Below are 27,866 nucleotides of genomic sequence, written 5' to 3'. Positions count from 1 at the left end.
GATGGACATCTGTGACAGCCAGTTAGCGTGACATGGTTAAGTGCTCTAAGAACTTCTGTTTCTCATCCTCACAACCTCACTCTTAGTGCAACACTTTCTCCCCAGGCCAGTTAAAGAAGAACCCCGGTTATTTTCCCAAGGAGCACATCAATATTCTCGAATGCAATAATACATAAGAAATTTAAAGTTACTTTTTATTGTTACATATTTTATCTTTTTTCCCAAGCTCCAACTCTAAATTGGATTGGGTAATATGCTTCTGAACAGAAACATATTAGGTTTGAATGTTAGGAATTTTGGAAGAACTGAGGTTTCTTTGTTTCCCAAGCCAATCCTTTTTTTCTTTTTCTTTTTCTTTTTTTTCCCTTACGTACTAAATTTTTATCTGCAAACCGGAATTCTGCAATGAATTGTTCCAATTCAACAAGTCCATATCAACCTCCTACCACGGGGACTGTTTTGTGCTTGACGCCAGAGAACATGTTAAGAACTCACACATGGCCCCACACCCTCACATTGTTTCTTAGGTACTGGGAAGTGTCTCATGGAACAGAAGTCCATGAAAGGTGAATAGAAGCTGTTAATTTAGCATCACGTAAGTAAAGTGTTGTTTTTCTTCTTCCTAAAGTGTAGCTAAAATCATCAGGGGCTTATGAAAAGCCCACGTTTGTGCCTCACCTACCAGAATATGTCCCGCATAGAAAATTGTGATGAATCATTGCCACTGAAGCAAACACCTCCTTTCTCAAACAAACAAACAAACAAAAAAAATTAAAAACCCAACCCAGGTGTATGAGTTAATTCCTGAGAAAATAAATGTAAACGGGAGGATTCAGTGAAGATGATACGCAGTGGTTTTCACTGCTTATAGTAAAGATGTCATTTTAAAGAATGAGATGAGCATCTGGACGTGTCACCGGCAGCGCCGCGGCTGGGGCTGGGGCTGGAGCCGGAGCCGACTGGGGAGTTCTAGGGTTAGGGTTAGGGTTAGGGTTAGGGTTAGAGTTAGGGTTAGGGTTAGGGTTAGAGTTAGGGTTAGGGTTAGGGTTAGGGTTAGGGTTAGGGTTAGGGTTAGGGTTAGGGATCGGCCCCGGTGTGGAAAGGTCCCAGGTCCGTGGGGAGCAGGAGAGGGCAGCGCCGCCTGGCCCGCGTGCAGCACGATGTTGAACATGTGGAAAGTGTGGGAGCTGGTGAACAAAGCCACCAATGTGGTTATGAATTATTCCGAGATCGAGTCTAAGGTTCGATAAACAACGAATGATGATCCTTGGGGACCTTCTGGGCAACTCATGGGAGGGATTGCCAAGGCCACATTTATGTATGAATAATTTCCAGAACTTATGAATATGCTTTGGTCACGAATGTTAAAAGACAACAAAAAAAATGGAGAAGAGTTTATAAATCATTGCTGCTCTTAGCTTACCTCATAAGGAATGGATCAGAGCGTGTTGTTACAAGTGCCAGAGAACACATTTATGATTTGCGATCCCTGGAAAATTACCACTTTGCAGATGAGCATGGCAAGGATCAAGGTATAAATATTTGCCAGAAGGTGAAAGAATTGGTTGAATTTGCCCAGGATGATGACAGGCTTCATGAAGAGCGAAAGAAAGCGAAGAACAAAGACAAATATGTTGGGGTTTCCTCAGACAGTGTTGGAGGATTCAGATACAGTGAAAGATATGATCCTGAGCCCAAATCAAAATGGGATGAGGAGTGGGATAAAAACAAAAGTGCTTTTCCATTTAGTGACAAATTAGGTGAACTGAGTGATAAAATCGGAAGCACAATTGATGACACCATAAGCAAGTTCCGGAGGAAAGATAGAGAAGACTCACCAGAAAGATGCAGCGACAGTGATGAGGAGAAGAAAGCAAGAAGAGGCAGATCTCCCAAAGGTGAATTCAAAGATGAAGAGGAGACTGTGACGACAAAGCATATCCATATCACACAAGCCACAGAGACCACCACAGCCAGGCACAAGCGCACAGCAAATCCTTCCAAAACCATTGATCTTGGAGTGGCAGCACATTAATTACACAGGGGACAAAGCAAGTCCAGTTCAGAATGCTTCAATTCATATGCCTCAGTCTTCAGTTAAGACTTCAATGCCTACTAGCAAATCATCTGGTGACCCTGTTGACCTGTTTGATGGCCCCAGCCAATCAACAGGAGGATCAGCTGATTTATTTGGTAGATTTGCTGACTTTGGCTCAGCTGCTGCATCAGGCAATTTCCCTTCTCAAGTAATTACAAGTGGGAATGGAGAGTTTGGTGATTGGAGTGTCTTCAACCAAGCCTTGTCAGGCCCTGTTGCTTCCAGTGGTGAGCTCTTTGGCAGTGCCTCACAGCCAGCTGTAGAACTTCTCAGTAGCTCACAACCAGCTTCAGGTCCATCTCCAGCTGCCTCAAATTCTTCAGACCTATTTGATCTTATGGGCTCATCCCAGGCAACCATGACCTCTTTTCAGAGTATGAATTTCTCTATGATGAGCACTAATACTGTAGGGCTGGGTTTGCCCATGTCAAGATTACAGCCTTTGCAAAATGTTAGCACAGTGCTGCAGAAGCCTAATCCTATCTATAATCAGAATACAGATATGGTCCAGAAGTCAGTCAGCAAAATCCTGCCCTCTACTTGGTCTGACCCCAGTGTAAACATCAGCCTAGACAACTTGCTACCTGGTATGCAGCCTTCCAAACCCCAGCAGCCATCGCTCAATGCAATGATTCAACAACCCAATATGCAGCAACCTATGAATGTGATGACCCAAAGTCTTGGAGCTGTGAACCTCAATTCTCCATCAAACATGCTTCCTGTCTGGCCCCAAATTAGCCCTTTGATGGGGGGACCAATGCCTATGAGCATGCCCAATGTGATGACTGGCACCATGGGAATGGCCCCTCTTGGAAATACTCCGATGATGAGCCCAAGCATGATGGGCATGAACATGAATATAGGGATGTCAACTGCTGGGATGGGGCCTGACGGGCACAGTGGGAATGGGCATGCCCAACTTAGCTATGACTTCAGGAACTGTGCAACCCAAGCAAGATGCCTTTGCAAATTTCGCCAACTTTAGCAAATAAGAGATTGTAAAGGAGCAGATTGAATGAAGGATTTTTAGTGGTGCAGATAGGTGATGTTGGGATGGAAAATGCTAATCAATTCCCCTCTTATCAGTTAATTAAAGTAAACCTATGTAAAGAACCAAAAAAAAAATGTTTTATAATAGTGAAATATCTAGTATTTCAAATTGCCAGGCAAGGGCAGTTCAGATGAGGCAGTCAAACCATTTCCTCAGTGAGAATTGACCAATGGGGTAGTGAGACCATTAAAAAAAAGCCTTTATAAATTGAAGAGCCCATTTTAACATCATAATTTGCGGAAGGACTGCAATAGGGCTGAATAAATATGTTTGAATCTCTAATTTTATACTTTTCTTTTCCTGAGGTACTTGATTTTTCTGTCCCTGGATTCATAATTGCATCTGTTCCTTTTACTACCACTCTTGAGCACATATCGGGTCTAGTAATAATTAATGTCGTTTTTAAACATTCGTTTAAAATCTTGCTTGGCGTTGACTTGTATTGACATAACCTTCAAACACGTGGTATCTACAGAACGTGTGAAGTGCAATTAACGAGTTTTGCTTGAAAAAGTTTGTGTTTGGTTTGGTTTTTGTTGCAAAACTAGGGCTAAGAAGATGGCGGATGAAGAGCATATTCGGCACTGCATGCTTTACGAGTTCCAGTTAGGAAGAAAAGCAAGTGAGGCTGCAAAAAACATCTGTTGTGCTCTTGGTCAAGATGCAGTTAGCGCTAGAAAATGCCAGCGTTGGTTTGAGAAATTTCGCGAGGGAAATTTTTCGTTAGATGACAAGAGTGGTCGAGGCCGTGTGTCCAATTTTGATCAAGAAGCTCTTCAAGCTCTTTTGGTGCAAAATCCTCAAATTACCCAACAAGAGCTTGCGACAACTTTAAACTGTTCACAAAAAACAATTTCCAATCAATTGCGTGCACTTGGCAAAGTCCAAAAGTTTGGAAAATGGGTTCCTCGTGAGTTGACCGACAACAACCGTAATCAAAGTCACAATTTGCAGTTCGCTCCTCTCTCGTCAAAACCGTTTGCCGTTTTTAGAGCAAATTGTTACCGGAGATGAAGAATGGATGCTGTATTTTAATTTGAAAAGGCGGCCTCAATGGTTGGACAAAAATGAGGCTCCGCAGCCCACGCCAAAACCTGACTTGCATGCGAAAAAAGTGATGTTGTGTGTTTGGTGGAATTTTAAAGGAATTCTTCATTATGAACTTTTACCATCTAACCAAACCATTCCAAGTGCAGTGTATAGTGCCCAATTGGAAAGGTTAGCCCAAGCTTTAAGAGAAAAAGAACCCGCGCTGATTAATCGGAAGGGCGTAATTCTTCACCACGATAATGCACGACCGCATACTGCAAGAATCACTGCTGAAAAACTGCGCCAGTTGGAATGGGAAGTTCTCCCTCAACCTGCATATTCTCCTGATATTGCGCCTTCCGATTACCATTTGTTTCGTTCTTTGCAAAACTTTCTTCTTGGAAAAAAATTTAATAATGAAGAATGCCTCAAAAATGCATTGACCGAATTTTTTGCATCAAAATTACAAGAATTTTACAACAGAGGGATTAAAACGCTTCCTGAGCATTGGGCACAAGTAGTAGAAAACAACGGCACCTATATTGTTGATTAAATTTTGCTGTATTGTTTAAATAAATTCGATTTAAAAAAGTATTAGAAAACGACATTAATTATTACTAGACATATATTAAATCATTAAAGTTGGGTGATCAGTTTTTATTAAAAAAATATATTTTTATCCAAAAAAGGCATACATATGTGATTATGGCTAAATCAAAGGTAACTGGAATGTATATACTTTTGCTAATGTTCCAGCAACACTGCTAGTATACTATCCAAGTTTTTATTGTAACAAAACCTCTTTAAGTAATTGGTGATAGCTATGGGAATTTTCCCATATCTTCTGCTATAATTATCCTGTGCGAAACTAGGAAAAACATTTTTTTCAGGACTGCTCTATTGTTTCCTTTAAAAGAAAACAGTATTTTTGTTTGTTTTAGCAGTTATTATTTACAATTTGCAGTGGTTAAGTTGGCAAGGCTTCCTTCCGTGTTTGTCTCTGTAGCCACCACTTAACAGTTAGCAACAGTCAAAAGAGAAAAAATATTTACTTTTACTTTTTGGTCTCTTTTCAAAACATTGGAAAGATAAGACTCCACTAAGACCTAAAGTTAAGTATAAATGTTAGAACTCAGACTTTTGTAGGGAGAATCCAAGATGGCTGCTCGGGTAGGCAACTAGCCGCAGCCGCACACAACAATTTCAACAAAATACAACTAAAATATAAAATGGACGTTACCCAGAACTACAGGAAAGTCGACTGACTGGAAATTCTACAACAAGAAGCAAGGAGAAAACCAGAAAGAAGCGCGGAGGAGCTGTAAAAGCCCAAGGTATGGAGACACTTGGCTTGCACGGAGAGGACAGAGGTGGAGAGGAGGGAGGCCGAGTGCCTGGCTGGCGGTCCCAAGCGGGAAGGAGAGAAAAGCTCCGACTGTGCTGGGCCCAGCTCCAACTGCTCTGAACCCCAATTCTAGGCCAGACCCTGGGGACCCAGGCTCATCCATAGGGAGCCGGGCTGTAAGGCGGGATTCCGGGGAAGCGGCGAAAGGAGGTCCCCGAGGCGCGCACACTGCGCGCAGAGAAGGGCCGGCCGGCTGTGCCGGGGGATTGCCCTGACGGGAAGGAGACAGGGGCTCCAGACTGCTCTGAACGCCACCTCCAATCCCACTACCAACTGAACTGAACCCCAATACCGGACTCATTGGGGGAGAGCATAGACAGTTTGGCAGCAGGCGAAAATCAAGGGCACCTTTCTCTCAGAGGCGCTCGCAACAAGTACTGAAGGACCCTGAGTCTCAGAAGTCGCATAGGGCAGGGCTGACGGAAGCCAAGGCTGTAGGCTCCACCCTGAAACCCCGCCCCATCAGGAAAGCTGCCTGCGAAAATGCCTAAACCAAATAGATCACAAACGAAAAAAATGGAAGACAAAAAGCGACTGGATATAGAGTTCAAAACCACACTTATAAGGTTGTTGAAGAATCTCCTAGAAAAGGCCGATAAAATAAACAAGACCTATGAGGATATGAAAAGGGATCAACTAGAAATAATAAGGGATCAACAAGAAATAAAGAATACATTGTCTGAAATAAAAAATATTTTATGGAGTCCTAAAAACAGAATGGAAGATCGCAAGAATCAAGTCAAAGATTTGGAACATAAAAAGCCAGAAGACACTCCTCCGCAGAAGCAAGAAGGCAAGAGAATGCAGAAAGTTGAAGATAATGTAAGAAACCTCTGGGACAACTTCAAGCGAACCAACATCAGAATTATGGGGGTCCCAGAAGATGAGAGAGAGCAAGATATTGAAAACATACTGAAAGAAATAGTGACAGAAAACTTTCCCCACCTGGTGAAAGAATTAGACTTACAAGTCCAGGAAGCGCACAGAACTCCAAACAAAAGGAATCCAAAGAGGACCACACCAAGACAAATCATAATTAAGATTCCAAGAGCAAAAGACAAAGAGAGAATATTAAAAGAAGCAAGAGCAAAGAAGGTAGTTACCTATAAAGGAGCACCTATACGATTGTCAGCTGATTTCTCAACAGAAACCATGCAGGCCAGACGGGAATGGCAAGAAATATTCAAGGTGATGAATAGCAAGAACCTACAGCCAAAGATAATCTATCCAGCAAAGCTATCACTCAGATTTGAAGGTCAGATAAAGAGCTTCACTAATAAAAAAAGCTAAAGGAGTTCATCACCACCAAACCAGAATTATATGAATTGCTGAAGGGGGTTCTTTCAGAAGAGAAAGTAAATAAAGATAAAAATTATGAACAACAAATACATAACTATCAACAAGTGAATCTAAAAACCAAGGGAACTAAAAAAAAAAATCTGAGGAACAATATTAACTGTTGAATATAATAGAATCAGAGGTATGGAAGGGGAGTGAACTGTTTATTCTTGGGGAAAAGGGGAGAGGGGGATGTGGAAAGAGACTGAACATAAACTGTGCACCTATGAATGAGGACAATGGGGGGTGGGGAAAGGGCAGAGGGTGGGGTGAGAAGGGGGGTGGAAAGGAACATTTGTAATAATATGAACAATAAAAATTTATTTAAAAAAAAACCACAACTCAGCAATGTTGACTTTTAGGTTTTATACAGTATTTGTTTTGTTTTGGTTTCAAGTGTGTATAATAAGGCATTAGCAATATGGTTCCAATAGAGAGAAGTTAAATATATATAATTAAAGGAGACCTGTAGCAGTCAAAGATTTTATTGATTTAAAGGCAAATAAAGGCAAACCGATTTGGCTCAGTGGATAGAGCATCGACCTGCGGACTGAAAGGTCCCAGGTTCGATTCCGGTCAAGGGCATGTACCTTGGTTGCAGGCATATCCCCAGTAGAGGGTGTGCAAGAGGCAGTTGATTGATGATTCTCTCTCGTCGATGTTTCTAACTCTCTATCCCTCTCTCTTCCTCTCTGTAAAAAATGAATAGAATATATATTTAAAGACAAATAAAGGAAATTAATTAAAAAAAATTTTTCCTGCTATAATTCTGCATTAAGCTCACATGAGAAATCATGATTCTGGAGTTTGGAATGCAAAATTGTTTCACCCTCAAACTTGGGAATATTTTTTAAAATAAATACTATAATATAGGTATCAAATTATTACTTCCCACTTTGTGTTGAAATTTTTGATAAAACTTTGTTTCTATTGTATTCATAATGTTCTGTTATACATAACATTAAAATGTTCATTAAAATAAAGAATGAAATGAAACAAAATAAGACAAAGATCCTATGACAGCTATTTAATTGCATTCTTTTTTTAAAAAAAAAAACAGTAGAAATTTTTTGTTTAATATTGAATGCTATTGTTCTTAACTAGCTGCTCTCCTGCATCACTCAAAATATGAAACGAGAAAAATCACAGCTTAGTACAGCATGATGTGATCTAATCAAATTGCATCATCAACTTTTTTTTTTAATATATTTTTATTGATTTTACACAGAGAGGAATTGAAAGGGATAGAGAGTTAGAAATGTCGATGAGAGAGAAACATCGACCAGCTGCCTCTTGCACATCCCCCGCTGGGGATGTGCCCACAACCAAAGTACGTGCCCTTGACCGGAATCGAACCTGGGACCCTCCAGTCCCCAGGCCGACGCTCTATCCACTGAGTCAAACTGGTTTTGGCTGCATCATCAACTTTTGAATGTATTTCCACATTCATGAATACATGAAAGAGCATCATGTACCAGAGGAGCTTGATAAATATTCACTGGTTCTACATTTCTACAGCAAGCAGTAGGTTAGTTGGATTTTGGGTGTTTTTGTTTTTTACCTTTTTTATGTTTTGATTATCAGTGCAACAAAAATAAAGTGCATTTTACTTATGTTCACATTAAAAGGTATTTTTCTTCAGACCTTAATTACCAAAGACACATTGGCACCAGAAATATGGCGGTACCTTCACAGTGTTAGACGTTACTGAGTGAAAGTCGTGTTCTAAATGAAACCATGACCAGCTGCTAATTTTCACTGTTGTGAAAGTGATTTGATTTAGAATTAAATGGATTAAAAAAAAAAAAAGTCATGTTTATTCATCTGGAAAGAAGCTGTTTTATGTCAGGGAGCACAGATTGATGAGGTTGTAACTAAAGTTTAGCTATCTCTCACAAAATTGTCCTCTTAAATATGAGAAAAAAGTGTGTTCCAAATGTTTGTGCTTAAAACTCGGAAGAAAGGGCTGATTGCTGCCTTTAAATTGTTGCTATAGCCGGGACTGGTTTGGCTCAATGGATAGAGTGTGGGCTTGGGGACTGAGGGCCCCGGGTTCTATTCCGGTCAAGGGCATGTACCTTGGTTGCGGGCATATTCCCAGTAGGAGGTGTGCAAGAGGCAGCTGATCGATGATTCTTTCTCATTGATGTTTCTAACTCTCTATCTCTCCCCCTTCCTCTCTGTACAAAAATCAATAAAATATATTAAAATAAATAAAAAATAAATAAATTGTTGCTATAGACCTGGCTGGTGGCTCGGTTGGTTGGAGCATTGTCCCATACATCAAAAGGTTCTGGGTTTGATTTTGGTCAGGGCATATACCTAGGTTGTGTTCGACCTCTGGTGGTGGCATATATGGGAGGCAACCAATTGATGTCTTTCTCACATTGGTGTGTATCTCTCTCTCTCTCTCTCTCTCTCTCTCTCTCTCTCTCTCTCTCTCTTCTCTCCCTCTCCCTCTCCCTCTCCCTCTTCCTTCCTCTCTCCCTCTCTAAAGCCAATAAAACATGTCCTCAGGTAAGGATAAAAAAAAAAAAAAATCTACATATATAAAAGCCTAAGCAACCTTTAGGACAGAATGACTGGAATGACTGGTGGCTATAATGCACACTGACCACCAAAGAGCAGATGCTCAATGTAGGAGCTTCCCCCAGCCTGCAGGCCCTGATCGCAGATGGGGCCTGCTGGCCAACCTCCCAGTCCCTCCCTGTGGCCAGTAGGCCCCCATCACCTGATTGAGGCCGGGCCCCCCAGCTGGGATGGAGAACCAGGGGTGGGTGGTGGTGGACATGGCCTCTTTCGCAGGGGAGCCAAGGGCCAGTGGCCAACCTCCCAGATCCCTCCCTTCACCCCGCCTCCCCCCATGGTCCCTCGCTGTGCTGGCAGTTGGCCCCTCCCCGCTGCTGGCAGGCCCTGATCACCTGACTGGGGCTGGGCCCCAGACTGTGACAGGGGAACTGGGAGTGGGTAGCAGAGGACATGGGCGGCAAGGGAAGGAGGATGGAGGGAGGCCAGGAAGCAGGGAACCACACGGTGGTGGCTTGAGGGCAGCAAGGGAAGGAGGAGGCAGGGAACCTGACGGCCCTGATCACCGGCCAGACCTAGGGATCCCACCCATTCACGAATTCATGCACCGAACCTCTAGTAGTTAATATAAAACTCTTGCTTGCAGAGAAGAGCTGAGCTTATAGCAGACATTTTGCTCTCTGGTTATTTATGCTAATCTCTATAGTGATAATAACTCACTTCGTACACAAGAGTGCTTTGTTCACAAAGGATAGTGCTGGAAATCCAGTGCACTTACCGTATTTTTCGGACCATAAGACGCACCGGACCATAAGATGCACCAGTTTTTAGAGAAGGGAAATGAAGAAAAAAAGATTCTGAAACAAATAGTGTCCTAAAATATTTTATGTGCATTAAAACCCAACATCACAGTCATAAACACATGTAATCAAGCCTGTAAAGTAAACAGCAGCATTTAGAACCATTTTAGAGCCGGGCAAGCACACAGAGACCACACAGAGCCGGGCAAGTAAAAAAACTTTTTTTTTAAAGTATATGTGTAGGCTATATTTGGACCATAAGACGCAGGGACTTTTCCCCCCCACTTCTGGGGGGAAAAAAGTGCGTCTTATGGTCCGAAAAATACTGTAGCTAAAAGCCAAGTATTATTATTGACTCTCTATCTACACCCCCCACCCCTTTTGCTCCTCAGAGCACCTGTGGCAACATTGGTATAAGGGCACATGAGTTAATTGTCCACTCTATACTTAATATGACCTCACAATATCTGTGTGGCTGTTAATGGCAGAGTGATTAGATATCCTGAGGAGGTCTAGGTAGGATGTGTGTTCAGGGTGGCAAATGAAAGCGTTTCCTTAGTACTATTAGCGCCCACTGAGTGTTAACATCCTTGGAAGACAATGCAATTGAAGCAAGAAAGAAAAACTTTTTTTAAAAAAATATATTTTATTGAGTTTTTACATAGAGGAAGAGAGGGATAGAGAGTTAGAAACATCGATGAGAGAGAATCATCGATCAGCTGCCTCTTGCACACCCCCTCCTGGGGATGTGCCCACAACCAAGGTACATGCCCTTGACCGGAATCGAACCCGGGACCCCTCAGTCCTCAGGCCGACACTCTATCCACTGAGCCAAACTGGTTTCGGCAAGAAACTTCTTAAAGACCCATCTGATGTCCTCCAATTTCAATCCATCTTCAACAAAAGTATAAACAGCTAGCACAATAAAAACATTGAAGAAAACAAAATTGAATCCTTGGAGAGTTCAGAGCTGATCACTTTACATTTACATCTCTGATTTGATCCTTAACCTATAAGCACATGTGATTTTATTTTAAATCCTCTTCTCATTATGAAAGAAAATGATTCCATGTTTAAGGAGAAAATAGGAGAGAGAGGAAAAAATAGAGAGGGAGAGAGAGAGAGACAGAGCACTTTTTGAGCTCAGCAATTCTCAAATGAACAAAATATGGATGTTTTATTCTTCCATCCACTAGGGCAGTGGTCAGTAAACTCATTAGTCAACAGAGCCAAATATCAACAGTACAATTATTGAAATTTCTTTTGGGAGCCAAAATTTTTAAACTTAAACTTCTTCTAACGCCACTTCAAAATAAACTCACCCAGGTTGTGGTATTTTATGAAAGAGCCACACTCAAAGGGCCAAAGAGCCGCATGTGGCTCGGGAGCCACAGTTTGCAGACCATGGCACTAGGGCACCAGCCTACTTTTATTAAGTATCTGTTGAATGAAGAGACTATATTAATTGTTCTTCCAGCTAGATTTTTATCTCCATTGTTCAAGTCAGATGATGCTATATAAAATGATGCTATCAACCAAGATTATTATCTGAGTGGGTGTTGCTTAAAAAAAACGATTCTACCGTTACTGGGTGTGGTATTTTTCCCAGTTAAGAATGAAGGTTTGGCTGGGACCAGTTTGGCTCAGTGGATAGAGCATCGACCTGCGGACTGAGGGGTCCCGGGATCGATTCCAGTTGGGGACATGTACTGTGGTTGCGGGCACATCCCCAGTGGGGGGTGTTCGGGAGGCGGCTGATCGATGATTCTCTCTCATCGATGTTTCTAATTCTCTGTCCCTCTCTCTTCCTCTCTGTGAAAAACCAATAAAATATATTTTAAAAAAAAGAATGAAGGTTTGGCCCTGGCCGGTGTGGCTCACTTGGTTGAGCGCCATTCCATGCACCAGAAGGTCTTCAGTTCGATTCCCAGTCAGGACACATGGCCCTGTTTCAGGCTCGCTCCCCAGTGGGAAGCATACCCGAGCAGCTGGTTGATGTTTCTCTCTTTTTCTCTCTCTTCCTCTCTTCCTCTCTCTCTCTCAAATCAATAAGAACATTTTTTTTTTTAAAGAATTAAGGTTTGAAGGCATAATATCTGCAATTTACTCTTAAAAGGTTAAAAAAAAGTACACACACACACAAAATACATATAGAAGTGCGAAGACTGGGGATTTCTTGACTACTCATGCAACTTTAAAAGAATTAATTCATTTATATATTAACTAAAATTAATTATTATAGGCTGGTCCGAGTGCAGTGGTGTCTTACAACTAATTGATCACAGCCAGTTACAGATTTCTTTGTTCCTTCTCCACCCCACTGCTTCACTTGACCAGCCTTTTAAAATTAATTATTATTAAAAAAATTCTAATTATTATAAAACATGTATTCAAAGAAAGTTTAAAAATTCTATATCTTTTAAAAATATATATATTTTATTAATCTTTTACAGAAAGAAAGGGAGAGAGATAGAGAGTTAGAAACATCGATAAGAGAAATATTGATCAGCTGCCTCCTGCACACTCCCCACTGGGTATGTGCCCGTAACCAGAAACGAACCTGGGACCCTTGAGTCTGAAGGCCGACACTCTATTCACTGAGCCAAACAGTTAGGGCTATACCTTTTGTTTAATAGCAGAACTTGTGTTATATTCTCATTAGATGAAATACTAGAAACAGTTTTTTATATTTTTATTCAGTAACTAGGTTGTCAGAAATAATTAATACCAAAAAGTAAAATACCAGAGCACCCTTCTAGTTGCTAGATTAGGTGCTAATTAATTCATGAAACACTTAATAAAGCCAATTGGATTTCTAAAAACAACAATGGCATTTTAATCTTCAAGCAAAATTCTTGAATTTTAGCCCTTTGTTAACAGCAAAATTAACTATATTGCACAACATTTATTCCTGACCCAACTATTTGACCTTAAGCAATTTCCTCCAACCTCTCTGGATCTAGCCTCTTTCTAAAAATTAAAGGAGTTACATGAAATTGTCTTTGAAGTTCTGTCTAGCACTAACATTTACTGTAAGTTACTTTTTACAAATAGGGAAATAAAAATTCTAATCCTAAGTGACCTTCCAGGAGTCACATGATAAGAAGAAAGGCTAAATTTAAGAATCCATTAATCACAGTCAGTCTGGATACATATACCAACAAGGAGCCCATTGTAGAAAAGCTGTCAACCTTCCCAGGCACATCTGCTGTCAAGGATCTGTCCTTGAGGTATCAGTTGCCAACGCTCATCTCACTGGAAAATGGGAGGGCTGGGGCGCTGTAAACTCTCTGGTTTGGTCTTGGGAACTTTTTCTGTCTGTCAGAGATGACAACACCCCTGGAGGCCAGCGTAGGAAGGAAGAGGCCACGAGGCAGCATGATCTCCACAGAGACTTGGGGCAGGAGATGACTTGGCTCTAGGACTGTTGCTACAATAGTCTTTGTGTTTTGTTACCCTCTGCAGCTACACAAATGCTTTCTTGTAAGAAAGCACGTTAGACTCATTTTGAATCCCTGCCCTTTTTATGCGATTTTAATTATGGGGAAGCAATTCAAAAGATTGAGTACTGATCTCTGGCTCATCAGCATGAGGTAAAAGAACTAAGATGTCTTTGTTGTAGGTCTACCCTGCAATAAGGCGGTATCCTGGTCTGATGTGTCTACATCTCTGCAACAGAAAAGGAGAAAGGAAGAAAGGACAAACTCTGAGGGTTAGGTATTCTGTAATAAGACAGGTTTTTATACAGAAATGCACTACTTTTGTTGGAAAGTGGATACTTATAATTGATCATGGCAAACGTATGCATGGTGTTTACACTGTCAGGCTCTGTTCCAAGCACCTCAGGTTCTGACTCATTTAATCCTCACAGCCACTTCTGGGATAATTATACCGTTCTTCCCATTTTATAGAGGAGGAAACCAAAGCACAAGGATGTCCAGAACAGCATGTCCAGAACATACATTTAGTAAGTGGTAGATTCTGTTGAGCCCAGGCAGTCTGGCTCCAAGGTCCATGCTCACTCGCTCCCAACTGGGGCTGGGGATCGAACCTGTAACTGAGGTACATGCCCTTGACTGGAAATTGAACCCAGGCCGACGCTTTAACCACTGAGCAACCAGCCAAGGTGGAATACTCTATATATAGTGTTAATAAGCATCCCAAGTGATTCTAATTTAGGGCATACAGTACCATACAGAGAAATACTGATTCCTAAGAAGGATTCTTTCTTCTGAGAAAAAAAGCATCTTATTCATCTACTCAAGAAGCATTTATTAAGTACGAACTGTAAATTCACAATTGTATTAATTCTAAAGTTGGTATATTCAATTATTGGGTCCTTGACATGAAGGAACTTTTACTCTTATTGCAAAAGCTAAACAAAATACACATTAGTTAATTTTAACAATTCAATAAGCATTTTCTGAACACTTAACATGTATCAGTCATTGGGTCAGCTTACTTCTATAAAAAGAAATAATGTTAACAGTGAAAAAGTAAGGGTCAAAAATAAGCAATAAGGGGTCTCAATCAAAATACTTACGGAGGCCGAAACCGGTTTGGCTCAGTGGATAGAGTGTTGGCCTGGGGACTGAAAGGTCCCAGATTCGATTCCGGTCAAGGGCATGCACATTGGTTGTGGGCACGTCCCCAGTGGGGGGTGTGCAGGAGGCAGCTGATCGATGATTCTCTCTCATCGATGTTTCTAACTCTCTATCTCTCTCTCTTCCTCTCTGTAAAAAATCAATAAAATATATTTTTAAAAAAATACTTACGGAGGCTTGCCTTGGCCTGTGTGGCTCAGTTGGCTGTGAAATCCTACGCACTAAAAGGTCCCGGTTGGATTCCAGGTTGGGCACATGCCAAGCTTTAGGGCTCAATCCCCAGTAGGAGGCGTGCAGGAAGCAGTCCATTGATGTTTCTCTTTTATCCACGCTTCTCCCTCCCTCTGCCTTCACCTCTCTCTCAAATCAATAAAAATGTATTTTAAAAATAGTTATGGAGGCCCTGACTTGGTAGCTTAGTTAGTCAGAACATTCTCTTGATACTCCAAGATCGCAGGTTCCATCTTTGGTGAGGTTACATGCCACAAGAATCAACCAATGAATGCATAAATAAGCGGAACAACAAATTGGTCTTTGTCTCTCCCTCCCTCTCCCTTCTTTCTCTTTAAGATCAATCAATGAATAAAAAAAAAATGCTTAGGGAGGCCCAGCTGGTGTGGTTCAATTGGCTGAGTGTTATGCCATGCACTAGGAAGTCGCTGATTCAATTCCTAGTCAGGGCACGTGTGTGGGGGGTGGGGGGGTGGGGGGGGGCGCCTGGTGGGGGTGAAGTGGGGTGGTGGGTGTTGGGGTTCAATCCCCAGTAGGAAGCATGCAGGAGGCAGCTGGTTGATGTTTCTCTTTCAGGACATTTCTCTCTTCTTCCTTCTTCTTTCTGAAATCAATAAAAACTTATTTTTAAAAAATACTTATGGAAGAGTGTATAGTGCAGACAGAAGCCTTTCTATTGAATAATCTATAACTTAATCCTCAAAGCTGTTTGGACTTAGAATAACTTCTAGTCAAGTGTTTCCCTCAAATTCATCTGAAGGAAATTAAACTAAATTTCAAGTTATTTAATTAATTTATCCATCCATTTACTCAATTACGTTAATGAACCCAACTGTACAAAGAAGCTTAAAATATTAACTCAAGGCATTTACCCAAGGAAAGAAAAAAAATACACATATGCAAACTAAAATGCAAAGTAGAAAATGAATAATAAGATTTAAAATTGCATACAGAAATTCATATAACAAGTGGAGGGAGGGCTTGGAAAAATATTAAGTACAGTACTCAGAAAATCTGGCTTTGGTGAATGAATGTAAGATTAGAGTACCATAGTAAGACAAGGTTTTTGCTGTAGCAGAAGCAATGGGCATCGACTGAGAACTAGCAAAAGTCAGCCTGGTGGAGCGAATGACATTAGAAAAGACCCAGTGGCAAAAAAAAAAAAAAAAAAAAAAAAAAAAAGGCAGGATATAGAGTTTCAACAGATTGGCTTGGTTTAGAACAAAAGGGTTAGTTGGTGGGTGAAAAGGAAGAGTGTGAGGTTTGATAAGGTGTGGTGCATTCTGATACAAGTCAAACTGTCATGACAAATTAAAACATTTGAAATGCCCTAACAGTTTTGTTCTTAGGACTTTGATGTCTTTTCTTGTAATGAATAAGTAATAAAACATTAATTCTACCAGACCAAGCTATTTAAGTAAGTAATATTTTGTACACAGAGTAAAGGGAAATGCCATCAAGAGGATAAAGCAAAATATAATGGAACAAATTTGAGAGATTATCTCTTCTAATTCAACCCTTCTTTTACCAGAAGTGAGGTCATGGATCCAGGCAAGGTAGGATGCTCTCTAGGGCCGGGGTCAGCAAACTGCGGCTTGCGAGCCACATACAGGTCCTTGGCCCCTTGAGTGTGGCTCTTCCACAGAATACCACGGCCTGGCCGAGTCTATTTTTGAAGAAGTGGCATTAGAAGAAGTTTAAGTTTAAAAAATTTGTCTCCCAAAAGAAATTTCAATCATTGTACTGTTGATATTTGGCTCTGTTGACTAATGAGTTTGCCGACCACTGCTCTAGGGTATTGAGGAAGCCAGGTGAGGCTGCTGCCTCACTTACAGACAGTTGATGGAATCTTTAATGCTTACAACTCTACCTGAATATCATGATTATAATTTGATGATCAATTTGAAAAATGTGAAACGTAAAAATTATAAAAAGAAAAGATAAAGACAGCATATACAGAAGATTATGAAATCTAAGGTTATGACATTTAGACCTGCCTGAATCAGGGCAATAACTGAAGGAAATGAGAGAAGAGGTCAAGAGACATTCCAGTTGAAAAGATAATAGTACTGCCCAGCCGGGTATGACTGAGTGGTTGAGCGTTAACCTATGAACCAGGAGATCCTGGTTCAATTCCAGGACAGGGCACATGCCCGGGTTGTGGGCTGAATCCCCAGTGGGGGTGTGCAGGAGGCAGCCGATCAATGATTCTCTCTCATCATTGTTGTTTCTATCTCTCTCTCCTTCTCTCTTCCTCTCTGAAATTAATTTTAAAAATATTTTTAAGACGAAACCGATTTGGCTCAATGGATAGAGCATCGGCCTACAGACTGAAAGGTCCCGGGTTTGATTCTGGTCAAGCGCATGTACCTTGGTTGCGGGCACATCCCCAGTAGGAGGTGTGCAAGAGGCAGCTGATCGATGATTCTCTCTCATCGATGTTTCTGGCTCTCTATCCCTCTCTCTTCCTCTCTGTAAAAAATCAATAAAATATATTTAAAAATATTTTTAAACAGATAGTAGTACTTTTTCAGAGTGACTGCCTGCATAAGGAAGCTAACAGATAAAATAAAGCAAAAGAACAAAACCAAACCCCAAGTATGAACCTGAGTATCAGACCTGAAGTTGTTCAGTTGTATAAGGCAAAAAGTGGTAGCATTAAAATATATTTCATTAGTAAAGTAATTTTTTAAAAAGTAATTCTTTGCAAGATAAAAGACTTCTCGAAATTGGTTTAACAACATTGTGGATATACTTAACCACTGAGCTGTACACTTTAAAATGGTTAAGATGGTAAAAAAATTTTTTAATTAAAAAATAAGTGTCCATAATTTTTTTAAAAAGCAATTATTTTTTATTAATTTAAACTTTTGCCCCATCTACTATGGAGCTTTATCAGCTTTTTCTATTGCAGGAACACAGATCCACTCAGGTCACCTCAATTAATGGGAAGTCTATCTATTTTAAGGATACTCGTGACAATAAAAGAGATAAGAATATCATAGGAGCCTAAGAATAGCAGTATGATTGGGCTTCAGTTGGGAACTAAAATGAACATGGAACTGGACAGATTCCATGCACACCTAAGACTGGGCTCACTTGTCACTCTTGGCTGCTGCTGGTATGCAATACTCCCCAACCACAGGCTGTCCCTGTTCCTCTCTGTCTCTGTGACTACCAGCCAACCATTCACTTAGTTATAGTTTCTGCTTATTCATGGTCTCTCTATATCCAACTTTCAACTTCTCTCCTCACAATCTACAGACTGATTCATCCTGTGTATCCCACTTAAAATTCTTGAAAGGAAAAAAAGAAAAAGAAACCTAACTGGCATAGTTTAATTTTCTTTTTTTTCCATATTTAAAAAAATATATATGTTTTTATTGATTTTTTAGAGGAAGATGAAGGGAGAAGGAGAAACATCGATTGGTTGCCTCCTGCACACCTCCTACTGGGGACAGAGCCTGAAACTCAGGTATGTGCCCTAACAGGGAATGGAAACAGTGACCTCTTTGGTGCATGGCTCAACCACTGTGCCACACTGGTTTAGCTCAATTTTCAACTTAATTGTGAGTCAAAATCACCTGGAGAGTGTGTTGAAGCATAAATTATTAGGCCCCATTTCTGATTTAGTAGTCTGGCCTAGGGCCTGAGAATTGGCATTGTAACAGAATCCCAGGCAATGCTGACTACACAGACCACAGCCTGCTTAATCACTCTTGTCTGTTTGGATAGAGCAGCTGGGCTCTACCTCACATCGCCAATAGTGTACTTCTGCACTAACTCTCAGGCTCATAATTGGGAGATTTTTAATAAAACTTTTTTCTCTTTTAGGCCTCCTCATATATATAGTCACTGGAGTCCTATCCCTTTTTCTTGTTTTAAAATAATTTAAAAAAATTTTTTCAATTACAATTGACATTGTATAATACAATATTATATTAGTTTCAGGTGATTAGACATTATACAACTTACTAAGTGACCATCCCGATAAATCTCCTATTCATCTGACCGCATACATAGTTATTACAGTATTATTGACTAGATTTCCTAAACTATACTTCACATCTCCAGGACTATTCTGTTACTACCAATTTGTTCTTCTTCTTTTTTTTTTTTTTTTTTTTTTTTTTTAACATATTTTATTGATTTTGTACAGAGAGGAAGGGAGAGAGATAGAGAGTTAGAAACATCGATGAAAGAGAGTCATCGATCAGCTGCCTCTTGCACACCCCCTACCGGGGATATGCCCGCAACCAAGGTACATGCCCTTGACCGGAATCGAACCCGGGACCTTTCAGTCCCCAAGCCGACGCTCTATCCATTGAGCCAAACCGGTCCCGGCCAATTTGTTCTTCTTAATCCCTTCATCTTTTTACCCATCACCCCAACTCCCTTCCATCTGGCAACCATCAAAATGTTCTCTGTATCTATGAGTCTGTTTCTGTTCTGCTTGTTCCTTTATTTCGTTTTTTTAGATTCAGTAATTAATAGGTAAGTATTTGTTGCCACTTTAAAAAAAAAGTGTTTTTTTAATATTTTTTAAATATTTTTATTGATTTCAGAGAGGAAGGGACAGGGAGATAGAAATAGAACCATCAGCCAAAACCGATTTGGCTCAGTGGATAGAGCATCGGCCTGCGGACTGAAAGGTCCCGGGTTCGATTCCAGTCAAGGGCATGTACCTTGGTTTCGGGCACATCCCCAGTAGGGGGTGTGCAAGAGGCAGCTGATTGATGTTTCTAACTCTCTATCCCTTTCTCTTCCTCTCTGTAAAAAATCAATAAAATATATTTTTAAAACAAACAAACAAACAAAAAACAAATGGAGCTAGGAAAATTGTTGTTAAAAAAAAAAAAAGAAAAAGAAAAAAAAAGAAACATAATACAAGACTGCACACAGACCACAAAGGGGTGCACCAAAAGTGTCCACCTCAGGTAACTGGGGAGGCTGAGCCACTGTGCCCTACAGAACACCTAGACATAAAGCCACTTTATCAACTCAGGGAAACAGCCAAATGCGGAGACAAAGAAACAAGTCACAAAAGAAAAAATGAAGGAAAGCAAATTACTGGATATAGAGCACAAACTGACTGAAATAAAAAATATTATACAGAGACCTAAAAGCAGACAAGAGGATCACAAGAATCAAGTCAAAGATTTTATTTTTTATTTTTTTATTTTATTTTTTTTAAAATATATTTTATTGATTTTTTACAGAGAGAAAGAGAGAGGGATAGAGAGAAACATCGATGAGAGAGAGACATCGATCAGCTGCCTCTTGCACACCCTCTACTGGGGGTATGCCCGCAACCAAGGTACATGCTCTTGACCAGAATCGAACCCGGGACCTTTCAGTCCGCAGGCCGATGCTCTATCTACTGAGCCAAACCAGTTTCGGCAAGTCAAAGATTTTAAATACAAAGAATCAAAAAATACCTAACTGGCAAAGCAAAAAGAAAAAAAAGAATCCAAAAATATGAAGATAGTGTAAGAAGCCTCTGGGACAACTTCAAGAGTACCAACATCTGAATTTTGGGGTGCCAGAAGAAGAGAAAGATATTGAAAACCTATTTGAAGAAATAATGATAGAAAACTTCCCCCACCTGGTGAAAGAAATAGATTTACAAGTCCAGGAAGTGCACAGAACCCCAAACAAAAGGACCACACCAAGACACATCATAATTAACATGCCAATAGCAAAAGACAAAAGAGAGAATCTTAAAAGCAGCAAGAGAAAAACAGTTACCTACAAGGAAGTACCCATACGACTGTCAGCTGATTTCTCAACAGAAACTATGCAGGCCAGAAGGAAGTGGCAAGAAATATTCAAAGTGATGAACAGCAAGAACCTACAACCAAGATTACTCTACTTAGCAAAGCTATCATTTAGAATTGAAGGTCAGATAAAGAGCTTCACAGATAAGAAAAAGCTAAAGGAGTTCATCACCACCAAACCAGTGTTATATGAAATGTTGAAGTGTATTCTTTAAGAAAAGGAAGAATAAGAAAAAGGTAAAGATAAAAATTATGAACAACAAATGCATATCTATCAACAAGTGAATCTAAAAATCAAGTGAATAAAAAATCTGATGAACAGAATAATCTGGTGAATATAATAGAATCAGGGTCATAAAAATGGAGTGGACGACAATTCTCAGGGGGAAAGGGGTGTAGGGGGTGCAGAAAGAGACTGGACAAAAATCTCACTGTCCTATGGATAAGGACAGTGGGGGTGGGGTGAGGAGGGGAACTGGGTGGAGGGGAGCTATGGGGGGAAAAAGGGAACAAACGTAATAATCTGAACCATAAAGATTTTTTTAAAAAAAGAAAGAAATAGAAACATCAGTGATGAGAGAATCATTGATTGGCTGCCTTCTGCTCCCAACCCAGGGATATGCCCCGACCAGGAATTGAACCTCCAGTTCACTGGTCGATGCTCAACCACTGAGCCATGCCAGCCAGGCCTATTGCCATTTTATTGTTCATATTTGATAATTTATTTTTATTTTTCTTAGAGAAGACCCTTTAATACTTCTTATAATATTGGTTTGGTGGTAATGAACTCTTTTAGCTGTGTCTTGACTGGGAAGTTCTTTATCTGTTCTTTGATTCTAAATGACTGTTTTGCTGGGTAGAATAATCTTAGCTATAGGTCTTTGCTTTTCATCACTTTGAATGTTTTATGCCAATTCCTTTTGACCTGCAAAGTTTCTGTTGAAAAATAAGCTGACAGCTTTCTAGGAGTCATCTAGGCTCTTATTTGTAGTAATTTGGATTTTTCTTTTATCTGTCCCTCTTCTCTCTTCTCCTCATGCTACTCCATTTAATTAGAAGCCAATTCTATCACAATATCATAAAGGCTACAGGACCCTAACTATAAATCATAGGATACTTCTCTAACTGTAAGTGTTGTCATGATGTTCCCAGCAGTCATTTACTTTTGACCTATACCGGTGTTTCTCAAACTTTTTTATGAAAGTAGCTCTAACCCAGTAGTTCCCAACATGGGGCACATGCCCAACGGTGGGGGGAAGAGGGAAATTTGATTTTTTTAAATAAACCTTTATTGTTCGTATTATTACAAAAGTTCCTCATTTTCTCCCCTCCACCAGGTTCCTACCCCACCTTCTGCCCTTTCCCCACCCCCCATTGTCTTCATCCATAGGTGCACAGTTTATGTTCAGTCTCTTCCCGCACCCCCACTCCTCTTTTCCCTGAGAATCATCAGTCCACTCCCCTTCCATACCTCTGATTCTATTATATTCAACAGTTAATATTGTTCATCGGGTTTTTTAATTCCCTTGGTTTTTAGATTCACTTGTTGATAGTTATGTATTTGTTGTTCATAATTTTTATCTTTATTTTCTTTCTCTTCCGAAAGAACCCCCTTCAGCAATTCATATAATTCTGGTTTGGTGGTGATGAACTCCTTTAGCTTTTTTTTTTTTTTTATTAGTGAAGCTCTTTATCTGGCCTTCGATTCTGAGTGATAGCTTTGCTGGGTAGGTTATTTTTAGCTGTAGGTTCTTGTTATTCATCACCTTGAATATTTCTTGCTATTCCCGTCTGGCCTGCATGGTTACTGTTGAGAAATCAGCTGACAATCGTGTGGGTATTCCGTTTCTCTCTTGATGCTTTTAAGGCAATTTGATTTTTAAAGGGGGCAATTTGAGAATGAGTTATTAACAGATTTTTTTTTGCATTTTTTTATGGTTCTAGTGGCCTTATATACAGTATATAAATATACGGTATATTGTGACATATTTATTCATTTCAGTTTTCTGATATATGTTTTAAAACTTTATTTGCTATTTTTCATATAATTTCATATTATTATTTAAACAATTTCTTAGTGATTTCTTCCTCAGAACTTCAATTGCCCTTTTGTTCTTTTATTTTTCTGTTTAGATAAAGTTAGTGGCCTTTTAGGTTTCCCCCACGTGAATAGGAGCATATATATATATATATATATAATATATATATATATATTATATATATATATATATATGTATATGTATATATATATAATTGATTTTTTACAGAGAGGAAGGGAGAGAAATAGAGAGCTAGAAACATCGATGAGAGAGAAACATCCACCAACTGCCTCCTGCACACCCCCTACCGGGGATGTGCCTGCAACCAAAGTACATGCCCTTGACCAGAATCGAACCTGGGACCTTTCAGTCCGCAGACCGACCGACGCTCTACCGCTGAGCCAAACCGGTTTTGGCAGGAGCTCACTTTTTGAATAATAAGAATTATAGGTCGCCGGTGCGGGAGGCCGGCTTCCCTCCGGCTGTCACCCCTCCGCCGGGCTGGGCTTGCGCCGGGGGCGCGGGCCGGAGCCGGGGCGGCGGGGGAAAGGGGGTGCGGCTGCCGGCGGCCCGGGACGGCGCGGGGCGGGCGGGGGGCGGCTGCCGGCGGCCTGGGGCGGCGCGGGGATGGTGAGGACCACGGGGCTGACCCCCGCGGCCCAGCCCGGGCTGGCCGGGAAGCTCCCACGGGAGAAGAAGAAGAAAAAGAAAAGATTCTGGAAAAACAAGGCGCTAGAAGCCAGCAGGAAACCGGGGGGCGATCCCGCGGCGGCGCTGCGACCCGCGAGGGCCCCGGAGGCCTTCTCCCAGAACCGGAAGGCGCTGCAGGAGGTGTTGAAACAGAAATCACAGGCCCCAGGAAAGCCTCTGGTTCTCTCCCCGCGGGATTCCAAAAAGCAGCCCCAGGTTGCCCAGCAGGACGGAAAAGCGGAGCGCCAGGCGGTGGGGACGGAACAGGCAGGCGGAGAGGCCCCCACGGGCTCTGCTCCTCCAGCATCGCTGCCCAACGGGGGGGCGCCAGCGCCCCCAGGAAGGCCCGCGGAGCAGAGCGCGCTGAGAGAGCAGCCAACAGGACAAATGGTGACATTTCTCCAAAACGAGGGGACCTCAAGAGTAAGAAGAGGAAAAGCCAAGGAGGTGACTGCAGCCTTGACCCCAGCCCCGCCCACCGAACCAGACATCTGGGTCGATGACGTTGACCCGGTGGACATCGAGGCGGCGATGGGCCGGGAGGCAGCGGAGATAGCGAGGAGGCAGCTGGGCGCCGGGGGCAGCGGCGCGGCGCTGGCGAAGGAGCGGGCCTTCGGCGGCCTGACCGAAGCCTTGGCGCTGGGCTGCGAGATGGTGGGCGTGGGCCCCGCGGGGGAGGAGAGCCTCGCTGCCCGCGTATCCGTGGTGAACCAGTTTGGCAAGTGTGTCTACGACAAGTACATCAAGCCGACCCAGCCCGTGACCGACTGCAGGACGGCGGTCAGCGGCATCCGGCAGGGGGAAGCGTTTGCAGTCGTTCAGAAGGAAGTGGCTGAAATGCTGCGGGGCCGGATCCTCGTGGGGCACTCGCTGCACAACCACTTGAAGGTCCTCTGCCTTGATCACCCGAGAAAGAAGGTTCGGGACACACAGAAATACAAGCCTTTCCAGCGGCAGGTGCAGAGCGGAAGGCCGTCGTCTCTGCAGCTGCCGGCCGAGAAGGTCCTGGGCGTGAGGGTGCAGCAGGCGGAGCACTGCTCGATCCAGGATGCCCAGGCGGCAATGAGACTGCGTCACGGTGAAGAAGGAGGTGAAGAAGGAGCGGGAGCGCGCGGCCGTGGCCAGGACAGGCGCCCCGCCACGGCCGCCGCTCCAGACGACGCGTAGCGGAGCCCACCGCCCCCGGGGCAGCGTTTCCGTCCACAGGCCCTTGTGACCAAGACACAGGACCGATGGAGTCTCCCAGAGTGGTGACAGATCGCAGCAGCGGGAGGCGCACGTGCTGCTGAGGGCCACCCCTTTCCTCCGATGGGAAAACCGTGCATCCTGGCACAGCCGGCAGGTGGCGCTGGGCCCCTGGTGGAGGCCGCCGGCCAAGCCCCAGCACCCTGTCCCTGTCTGTGTGGCAGCCCCTCTGCTGGGCTCAGGCGGCCCAGGGCAGAAGCAGCCAGGTGTCCCGCCTTCCTCCAAGGAGGCCCCTCCCTCTGCCTCAGGGATGGGGAGGTCGGCAGCCAGCTCAGCCCGGCCTCGCGAGGAGTCTCCTGTGGCCGCGCGGACCGAGCAGGTGGCAGTGCTCCTCCCACCCCACTGCCCCCCCGAGTTTAACCCCAGGTCAGAGCCGCGCTGTGGCCACACCGGGCTCAGGCCGCCCGCGTGGGCTGTGACTGCAGTGCCTCCCGGCCCGGAGCCACGTGCGGTCTGACCAGGGTCTCAGCGGGGGCATCACCGGGTGCCTGAAGCCCGAGGCTTTGCTGCGCCGACAGGTACAGAAGGTCCAGCCCACCGAGGACACTGAGTGTGCTTTACTTGAGGTGGGGCTGGGGAGCCTGAGTCTTCGCTCAGAATGTTCCGGAAGGGTGGTATCCGACACGGCCGCTGGCCCAGCCGGGGCTGAGGGCTGTACCCAGACGCATCCGCACTGCCTCTCCCTCCCACCTAAGGAAAAGGCCGGTCAGCGGGCGCCCCACGCTGCAGGGCGGACGGCACGGGCACGGGGACCCGGAGGTGCTGGTCTTCTGGGGCCGCAGCGGGAGGCTCCTGGGCAGAGCAGGGCAGCCTGGCCGCCTCCAGGCCCTGCAGCACCCTCTCCGCTTAAGAGACCGGCTCCTGGGAGGGGAGAGGAGAGGAGGGCCCAGTCTCAGCTCCACAGCTGGTGTCTGAGTCCTTGCCTTTGAAAGCTGATGGCTGCCCTCAGGTTCAGGTGCCGAACAGGCAGGAGGTGCTGCCGCCCCCGCAGAAGCCCCATGGGGCTCCTGGCCTGATGGTGGCAGAGGGGGAGGGCGGAAACCTGGTTCTCCGAGCGCTGCCCACACTCACCAGGCTGGAGGTGAAGCGATCCTTGATCTCGTGGACCAGGGACTGGATGCCGCTGGACACCAGCTCGCACAGCGTGTCCGCTGTGGGCAGGGAGGGTCCTGAGGCCAGGCCTTCTCCCTCCGGAGCCCCTCCCAGCCGAGCCGGCCCGCACCCCCAGCTCAGGCATTCCCGAGGCGGCTGGCAGGACTGGCTGGGCCCCAGCCTACTGAGGCTTAGTGCAGACACCCGACCTGGGGCTCAGGAGCTGGCACCTGCCAGCCTGGCGCACGGCGGGCACTCGGTCGTGTGAATGGGACATCTCAGGGGGAGCCGGGGGCAGGGATCCCTGCCCGCGGCGTGCGGGGGGCGGGTGCTCACGGTAGGAGGCCAGGTGGACCAGCAGCAGGCACACGTTCTCCGCCTCCTCCGGGTGGTCCTTGTACAGCTCGTATGTGTCCTTAATGAGGCTGAGGCCGCTGCCCTTCTCCTCGGGCACCACCACCCGCAGCGCCGCCAGCTCTGGGGGGTAGGGGGACGGGGAGGCAGGACGGGGCTCATTCCCTGAAGCCCCGTGTCCTCTGGGAAATGGGGTGAGCGTGGGACCTCAGCCACAGGGTGAGGCAGCCTTGGCTTCCTGCAGCCAGGGCTCCTAGGTCAGTGTCCCCGCTGCAGGTGCAAAGCTTGTGAGGCGGGCCCGGCTGTTTCCTAGTGGGGAGGGCATGGGGGTGCTCCATGCACCCCGCGTCAGGGGTCAGCCTGTGTGAGCAGTGACCTGGGGACACAGCCAGCAGGTGCCAAGACACCCCTCACCCGACTCGCTCTCTGGGGTCCTGCCCTCCGGACTGGGACAGCCCTGCTTGTGAGCGGAGCCGAGTCCCTCCCGCCCCCCGCACCTCAGCCTCCCGCAGAGGGAGGGTCCTGGCAGCCCCCTCCCAGCAGTGAGGGCCCCGCCTTCAAGCCCAGGCGGCCTGCTCACCCGACACCTTGGCGAGGCTGGCCAGCCCCCGGCAGGCGTTGTTCACCAGCAGGACTCGGTCCTGGCACAGCCGGAGGCTTCGCAGGAAGAGCACCACCACCTCCTCCAGCAGGTGCTCCTCTATGCAGCCTGCGGGGGGCGGGGCATGGGCCATCACCACCCGGGCCCAGGCACCCCAGCCCCGGGCCCGGGACCTCACCCAGCAAGGACAGCAGCCAGAGGACCGCGCAGCCGGACTCCGCCATCTCTGTGTCCTGCGGGTAGGCAGCCAGCAGCCCCGCGATGAGGCCCGGGGCCTTCTCCAGGGGCACCTTGTCCGTGATGTCCGCTGGAACCAGGACGGGGAGGATGGGGTGCCGGGCCCTGGGACACGTGCCCCCTGACTCCAACCCACCAACCCTGACACAAAAAGCGGCGGGAGAGGCCAGGTGGCCGAGGTGGGGGGTCTCAGCGTCCTGGGGGTTGCTTGGGGACTTGTGCACTGGGTGTGAGCAGGCTCTCCATGTGAGGAGCGTTTACCTGGGGCAGAACTACGCCCAGGTGCTGCTGGGCCTCCGTTCCTTCCCTGGATCAAAAATGAGGACGGCTCAGTGGCTGAGCGCCACCTAGGGACCAGGTCACAGGCCCAGGTTGCAGGCTCCATCCCCAGTGTGGGGCATGCAGGAGGCAGCTGGTCAGTGATTCTCATTATTGATGTTTCTCTCCCTCTTCTTCTCTGAAATGAATAAAAATATGTTTAAAAATAATAATAATAAATTAAAAAAAATAATTATATGTCACAGTGGGGTGCGGGGCAGGCATCAGGATTTTAGAGATGCTTAGGTGGGGCACGGCCAAAAACTGGTTGGGAAACACTGGGTTAGTATAGTTTACAATTCTGCGCAGCATCGGGCCTTAAACTAGGACTTATTATAAACTGGCTGCTGGGAGTTCAGTGTGCAAACATGTTTGTTTGTTTTTTCCCAAACATGTTTTGTTTAACCACCAATTCTTGGGATGCTGTGCCA

The 27,866-nt window shown here is 44.4% G+C and overlaps 2 protein-coding genes and 1 pseudogene across 2 annotated transcripts; 2 read left to right on the top strand and 1 right to left on the bottom strand.

The window, feature by feature from the left end:
- Positions 1–1,145: 1,145 nt before the first annotated feature.
- LOC118705613 lies at positions 1,146–3,431 on the top strand (annotated as a pseudogene).
- A 20,055-nt stretch (positions 3,432–23,486) lies between these two features.
- On the top strand, positions 23,487–24,853 carry LOC118705539 (RNA exonuclease 4-like). Its single transcript, XM_036414392.2, is given in 3 exon segments — positions 23,487–23,922; positions 23,925–24,022; positions 24,024–24,853. Coding segments are annotated over 3 exon segments (1,227 nt in total). The 5' UTR covers positions 23,487–23,525; the 3' UTR covers positions 24,756–24,853.
- A 931-nt stretch (positions 24,854–25,784) lies between these two features.
- LOC118705538 lies at positions 25,785–27,517 on the bottom strand. The gene is made up of 3 exons (XM_036414391.2): positions 26,860–27,517; positions 26,262–26,402; positions 25,785–25,984 (listed from the first exon to the last, which is right to left on the bottom strand). Exons 1-3 carry the CDS (start codon positions 27,500–27,502, stop codon positions 25,785–25,787), a joined length of 984 nt encoding a protein of 327 aa, XP_036270284.2. The 5' UTR covers positions 27,503–27,517.
- Between the last annotated feature and the right edge of the window lie 349 nt (positions 27,518–27,866).

This window comes from Pipistrellus kuhlii, unplaced genomic scaffold, assembly GCF_014108245.1.
Source record: "Pipistrellus kuhlii isolate mPipKuh1 unplaced genomic scaffold, mPipKuh1.p scaffold_m20_p_5, whole genome shotgun sequence".
Classification (NCBI taxonomy): Eukaryota; Metazoa; Chordata; class Mammalia; order Chiroptera; family Vespertilionidae; genus Pipistrellus; species Pipistrellus kuhlii.
Note: the sequence above shows the minus strand (reverse complement) of the source record. Positions and strands in the feature narration are given on the sequence as shown.

Bases quoted from the DNA above. Each gene is read 5' to 3' on its own strand.
- LOC118705538 (XM_036414391.2), bottom strand. From the start codon at position 27,502: ATGGAGCCTGCAACCTGGGCCTGTGACCTGGTCCCTAGGTGGCGCTCA. The intron at 26,403-26,859 runs GTGAGCAGGCCG...CCTACCCCCCAG, and splicing joins CAGCCTCGCCAAGGTGTCGG to AGCTGGCGGCGCTGCGGGTG. The intron at 25,985-26,261 runs GTGAGCACCCGC...CCCTGCCCACAG, and splicing joins GGTCCACCTGGCCTCCTACC to CGGACACGCTGTGCGAGCTG.